Here is a 7226-nt window from a genome sequence, read left to right on the forward strand (position 1 = left end):
TAGATAGATGATTGCTTGTGTTGCAATCGAAGCGTCGTGATATTTTTATTATTTTTTATTCACTTTATTTTCATTTTTATTATGTTATTATTTTTCTATCTACGTGACTTTACCGAAATAGCCATAGAATATTTGTATAATTTTTATTCAAGACAGACTTTTTGAGGTGTGGCAGGTGCTTTAAAATTAATTCCTCTTTACAATTAATTGTAAGTTTAATTATACAGTATAATACAAGCCAGGAATTCAGGCAATGGCCTTATGCTCAAAATATGTTGGGCTTTTATATTTATTTGACAGTTTGGAAACAATGACCACAAATAATGTAAACGTTGGCTTTTCCATCAATTATTAGGCAGCCATTGGAAATTTACACCTATGAAACTATTCTTGCAAACTAGTATTCTAATTCTGTATATGAAAATAAGTCTCAGAATATTCTCACGCAATCATGCTTTCTTTGACAAGTGTTCTAATTAATTGAGCACTAACCTTCAGGTAAGGGCCTGTGGCCTTTTTCCAGGCTTGAAAATAAATGTCAGCATAGTAGCCCACTTGCACTCTGTGGGAGACATCACATAACCAGCCAAATATATGTAAACATTATATTTAAAAAATAGTTCTGACTGGGTATTCAATACGTTTACTTTAGATGGTGATGAGGCTGTGTCAATGTGAAAGTGATGAAAAAAGCACTACTCATGCTTGCCAGCGTGCCTGAGTTAAAATTTTGAACTATCAATGATAAAACCAAGTTTTCTGTAAGTTTAATTATACAAACATGTTCACCAGATACACTATATATATATAAAACTTCATATTAGTTTTACACTTAATTTCATGAAGTTCAACTTTGAGGACTATACTGGCAGACAAGCAGAGGAAAGCATGTCATTTCTGCAGCAAATAAGTAAATCCACCAGTAATGTTCATGAAATAGTAATGGAAATTTTAAAAATGTGCGAGTATATTTACCAAATGTCAAAACTACCTGGACATTATTAATTGTAAAAACGTAAACAATTGTAGCATATTAGCTTTTGGCATGTAATCAATAACCAAAATATATGCTTATTGGTTATAAAAAATACCATTTAGCATCGAAGCAAACATCTGCAAGTATACAGAAAATGCACAAAGAAAAATGGCCTCACTTAGTCAAAGAAGGAAGGTGCTTCTTAAGAACGGCATGAATCGACTTGATAAAATCCACATTTAAACCGAAAAGGAAGGACAAGAATCGACGACTCTGAAAAACGTAAATTACACGCAATCAGACAAACAATTATTCAATCACAGCAAGATTCATCCAAGACATTTATTTCAATAGATATTGCTGAACAGCATACACAAAGATTCTGTAAATGACCAATATAAATATCCAGTAAAAGTAACAACACAATGCTTTAATGCTCGCTTGTTTTACATTTAGTCCTTAAACTGTCTCCGCTTAGGTTTTTCAAAAAACGGTACGAGAACACCACTTTGATGCTGCTGCCTTTGAGTCAGCTGCTCTCACCTCCTCGGTTTTTAGGTAGATATTTGTCACTATGCATCCCTGCAGCAGCAGCTCCTTCAACTCTTCAGTCTCGGGTGGGTTGCCCAGGAAGTCAAACAGCCGGAAGCTCTCACGCAGGCTCCACAACCGCTTTATCCCTGCACCCTGCATTAGAACAATTTCAGCGCGGGCACATTTTATCTGGCTTGCAAGCACCAAGTCCCACTTGACAATTTATAATACAATGGCTGTGTAGCTACATCAACACAAGCAACTATGTGTTAGAAGTACACACAAATACTTCATATTATCGTGACAAGAACTAAATGTAGATGTGCAACAATTTACCCCCACAGAAATTGTATCTGTAATGACTGAAGTGATTTTTTTCTAAATTCAACTATCTAAGTTTCATAATCTCATTTGCATTGTTTCTTGTTTGTACTGTTTTGTTCGCTCCATTAGATTCAATGTAACATTACCATATAATTTGCATACGATTCACATACATTGTTGATTGCAATACGGACAATTTGATGCATAATGTGAGTTTAATAATCGATTTTAAGCGATGTATCATTACATTCAAAGCTAAATAATAATCTTTAGAAACGCACTGATTGCAGTAAAAAAAATCACAAGAATGAAAGTCACTGTCATAAAAAACAACAAATTATAAATTGCAATTCAAGGCATTGCTACATACCAAGGTTTTGCTCTGCTGTATTAAATTGCACCGCAGAATTGTGAGGATCATATTCTTTCCAAGCTCCTCTTTCCCAGGTAGGTCTCTCTCCCACCAAGACTCGCACAGGTTTATGACCGTGTTTCTTAGGTTAGGGTGAGAATCGGTGAAAAGTGGCAACAGGGCTGTCAACAGGGTGAGAAAAACGGTAGAGTAGATTGGAACTAATTATCACCACAGGAACATACATATCTTGTATTGTTGCCTGCTGTAACCACCTGGAATGCATTTTTTATACAGGGTGACAAAAAAGTCTGGACAAATAGGGTTATTTAATTTATTTTAGCACTGGCATTAAAACATTTAAACAGTTTATTCTTTAAGTTAATATTTATCTATTATCATTATTCATATCTATTTGTATTCTTCCTGTGGGCTCACCACAATCCCGTTGTTTACAAAATTCGACCAAGAACCCTGAATGAATTTAGACAAAACATAATTTAGGAATGGTCAAAGATTACACGTGAATCTAAAAAAAGTCCAAAAACAACTTATACAGAGAATTCATGTATACATTCATGTTAATGGAAGTCAGTTTGAAAATTGTTAAAAAAAAGATAACCCATTCAGTCTTGACCTATGGGCCACCCTGTATATTCAGCATAACAATAACTTGTAGGCTCAATTATTAAATAAACTATTGCCAATATTTTGGTAATCTACCCTATACAGTACTTGAAATCAATATATCATCCAGTGCGCATGCATAACATTTCCCAGTGCAACATCAAGAAGTATTTTATTTTGCAGATATTAATGAGATGAACATACTGCAATAGTGTTCATTGGGATATGCAGCTCTAAACAGTGAACTGTTATAAATTATCCAAGTCAGAGAAATGTGGCAAAGAACTACTTTATGTATCTTGAATGAGATTTTCAGCAGATACTTATTAACTTTTTGGTCTCATTCTCCTACTATACATACTCACGAACTTTTACTCTTTCCAATTATAAAAAAACTGAGAAGTCGTGGAAACAGATATAGTCAATAATTTATCAATTTGTATCAATTATTCATAGACGTCACCCTGCCTCTTTACCATGTAGAATGATAGCCGACTCCAAAATGTATTCTATCACCTCCGCACTGACAGTTTTCACAGCCAAAGATAGCACTGTGGCTACAGCCGTCACAACAGCTACAGTTGACTCCTGGATGCAAACACATAATGATGGGAGCAGGTGTCACATTTTAACCACACAACTCCTAACATCAACAATCAAATAACAAGTGACATCCATTGTCAGAGTTAATATATCACAGTATTTTTAGTGAACGTGTATAAAACCAGTTGAAAATTTTTTCATGTCTTTGCATGCTTACCAAAATCATTCATACTCTTTAAAACGTGTTTTTATCTACAGTACGCAGAATATATGACATGCAACTATAATTTAATTAAATGTTTTGGGTATATTAATACAGGTAAATCAGACGAATACAGAATTTTTTATTGTCTGGTAGCTCATGGGCTGATGCAGTAAAATTGACAAAACAATGAGCCAGCAAAGCTGAGATTCTTGATTCAGGTCCAAGATAAAATAAGGCTTGCAAGTATAAGAAGCCTTAATGATCTCAGTCAGACCACCAATGTGTGTAATTTTCTGTTAACAATCATACTGAGCTATTTGGTTGATAGGCATTCGATGAATCACATTAAAATGTACCATGAAAGAGTAAAAGGACAGAATTTAGATGTATAGTACCGATCCCGTGGCTTCTGTCTCCATGTCGTCGTGTTGCGGTGGGTCAGGGTTCCATTGCTCAGCGGGGCAACGCAGCAGGCTCTCAGTGAGTATCTTGCCGATACTCTCAAGTGCATCCTTCAGAGCGCGCAGTGGCAACTCCTCCAGCACTTCCTTCAAGCAGAATGGGTCTGTGCGGCTTTTCTACAAGAAACACCGTGAATATATGACATTTAACTGTTCGGCTGCATTCACTGAGCAAGTAACGATGTATTGAATAGAATGAAACGAATTCTAACGCTAATGGTATATGTACAACATCATTTGTGCGATCATTATTGTATGTTTTAGAATGGTTTCATGTGATCTGTGCAGTCACTAGCGGCATTATATTTACCAAAATATGAAATAATATCGAATATCAAGGTAAAATTGTAACATTTCACTGAATTGATGCATGTATTCGTGTTCAGGATTCCAAGTAAGGTTCTGGGTAGACGACAGCTTCTTTAGAATGCTGCTGCTAGAGTCCGTACGCACACACCATTTCGCGAGCACATCACACACCTGCTTTCTTGTGTTTACACTGGCTACCAGTCAAGTATCAAGCGGATGAAAAGACCCTGCTGCTGACCAAATCTCTGGGTTAGCCCCACAATATTTGCAGGAATGGATCCATGTTTACACTCCAACGAGGTCCCTGAGATCTTCAAATCGCCTTCTTCTAAGTCCTCCGAGGTCAAGGCTCATTTCCTGGGGTGATTGGGCTTTTGCCAGTGCAGCTCCCAGACTATGGAAAGCTTTGCCATTGGCAATGAGACGATCAGAGTCGTTATGTATAGATTTAAGTCTGTTTTGAAAACTCACCTCTTTAAATTGTCCTTCACCCCCTAGTTATGGGCATTTACCCTGGTTCTGTTTATATCCTGCTTTCGATACACGGGGCACATAGGAATCTTGCAGGAGGAATACGCCTTATAAATTGATATTTTTTTTAATATATGCGAAGTATAAACTTACAATAATCACGTTACACACAAAAAGCGTGTTCTGTTCGCATCATCCTTAAATAAACACCTAAATGTAACCATCGTTATTTTCTTCCGTGACATCACAACGTCCCACGTTCCACTGACATTCTGGCAACAAGCAAACCGTACGAATCTACTGCAGTGTCCGTCGCTAGTGAGTGACAGGGACGCGACATGTTGGCAGAGGAGAGCCCTCACGTGTCGCTCTACGATCTCCAGCAGCCGTGACGGCGACTCCTCCTTGAGACTCTGCAGGAAGGCGTCTCGGGCAGGTCGAGTTGCAGCAGCAGCAGTCGCCTTTCCCTTCGAGGCAGCCATTCTCGATGGCTTCTCCACCTATGCTGCACAGGGTTGTTAAACGTGGCACACGTAAGAGCTTTTGAGTGGGAAAACCCTCCGTTAAATAGAACATGGTTCCACACTGTTCAATAAAAAAATAATTCGTTCCTTTATTTTTGTTCATAAAACAATGTACAATAGTCATGTTTTTTTTCCCGTTTTTGACCAGTTCCCCAATCCTGTAACATGTCAAGCAGGTACAGTACTTGCTATTTTTTTTTATTGAAAGCTATATAACTAACGACGTGTGTGTCACTAACATCTGTGTGTGTCACTAACATCTGTGCTGTGTCTAACATCTGTGCTGTGTCTAACATCTGTGCTGTGTCTAACATCTGTGCTGTGTCTAACATCTGTACCGGAGCCGGGCGCCGTCTTCGTCGCCGTCGCGAGTTTCGCGCCTTTTTTCGGGGTCCTTCGGCGCCCCGCGGCTGAGGCGGCCACGGCGGCCGCCTGCGCCCTCCGCCTTCTCAAACTACTATCACTCAAACTACTATCACTGCAACACCACGATACGTTATACACTACAAGCTACGTGTACACTCAAGCTACGTGTGTACTTCAAACTACGTGTACACTTCAAGCTACATACCGGACTACATCGTCGCGTACACGGCGCGCTGGTACTTCGATGCCTGAGTAAAATCTAACTGATGTATTAACAACTGATGTATTAACAATTTGTTATTCTCGCTGTCGTCACGCGATTCACAGATTTGTCGCTGTGGACCGGCGCGCCACTCGCGGCATTCAACAACAAAATACTGTAGACGGAAGTCGACGTTTCGGGCAATGACCCTTCTTGCTCGGCGCGATAAAAGTTTCAGTACATTTGTCGTGACTTGTCAGGAAAATCACTCATGGGTCGCTAACGCCCCCATCCAAAAAACTAAACAAAGTTGTAAAGTTTAACACGTAGGCTTTCGCGACCAATATCATCCATAATAGAGGTTTGTTGGGTTATATCGCGTAAATATATAAATGTTGTGTCGTTAAAACCCGCCACCACCCGACACAGCCAACTAGTAAGGGTTGTCACGTAAACAACGTGGCCAATTTGTCACTAGTACAGCACTAGTGTATAGTTGTGTAGTGTAGTGTATAGTAGTGTAGTGGTATAGTGTAGTGTATAGTTGTGTAGTGTATAGTAGTGTATAGTGTAGTGTACTAGTACAGCACTAGTATATAGTGTAGTGTATAGTAGTGTATACTGTATAGTGTAGTATATATTGTGTAGTGTACTAGTACAGCACTAACCGCTGTGCTGGAGAGCCAAGCCACAACATTTACAATCTGAGTACGACGTTTCGCCAGTAATTACAACTAGCTTCATCAGGCGACAGCCAGATTTGTGGACAAGACTTACCGTTGTGTTCCTTATACAGAGGCGTAATGTGTTGACCACTCTTCTGCGCTCTTGCACAATGATGGGGGGGGGGGGGGGGTTAACTGAGTCAACGTACATTATGCATGCGCATTATTATGAAAAAGTTGTAAAGTGTGCAAAGAAGCACGGAGAGACGAACGCATTTGGAAGGTGGAATGACACTAAAGAGAGAGAGGGGAAGGCATGGGCGAGAGAGCAGTGGCGGGTTCGAGGGGGCCGTCGGTGGCTCCTCCGATTGGCGGTAGCGTGGGGGGCTTGAGCGAGATGGAGTGGTGGTGCTGATGATGAAGCCCTCTCACGTGCCGCGAGAGCATGGGGGCATCGTTCGCACCGTGAAGAATGGCGAGTGTGGGGGAGATCCCAGTGAACACGCCAACGTTAAGCGCACGTTGGCGTGTGGTTAGAGCCATTGGGACCAACTTTCGCCCATGTTTACTGGGGATTTTCATTCTGCAGTGAATGGCTGATGGAATGCGATAAAGGCATTGTTATTGGCGAACAGGGTAAGGATTAAACAGGCGTGTAGGTTGTTGA

The 7226-nt window shown here is 39.8% G+C and overlaps 1 protein-coding gene across 3 annotated transcripts in view; it reads right to left on the minus strand.

The window, feature by feature from the left end:
* Positions 1 to 6046, minus strand: part of NCAPG2 (non-SMC condensin II complex subunit G2) — a 31558-nt gene extending 25512 nt beyond the window's left edge. Inside the window, exons 1-8 of one of the 3 annotated variants that reach the window (XM_078603570.1) lie at positions 5665 to 6046; positions 5165 to 5307; positions 3957 to 4139; positions 3290 to 3401; positions 2205 to 2368; positions 1520 to 1663; positions 1155 to 1249; positions 493 to 562 (exon numbers count right to left, since the gene is read on the minus strand). In XM_078603570.1, the coding sequence (XP_078459696.1) occupies positions 493 to 562; positions 1155 to 1249; positions 1520 to 1663; positions 2205 to 2368; positions 3290 to 3401; positions 3957 to 4139; positions 5165 to 5284 (888 nt within the window). In that variant the 5' untranslated portion in view covers positions 5285 to 5307; positions 5665 to 6046. The remainder of the gene's footprint in view (positions 1 to 492; positions 563 to 1154; positions 1250 to 1519; positions 1664 to 2204; positions 2369 to 3289; positions 3402 to 3956; positions 4140 to 5164; positions 5308 to 5664) is intronic. The other 2 variants (XM_078603561.1, XM_078603553.1) reach the window with 2 other exon arrangements.
* Positions 6047 to 7226: the final 1180 nt, after the last annotated feature.

Source organism: Lampetra planeri, chromosome 2 (assembly GCF_965212315.1).
Source record: "Lampetra planeri chromosome 2, kcLamPlan1.2.h2, whole genome shotgun sequence".
Lineage (NCBI taxonomy): Eukaryota > Metazoa > Chordata > Hyperoartia > Petromyzontiformes > Petromyzontidae > Lampetra > Lampetra planeri.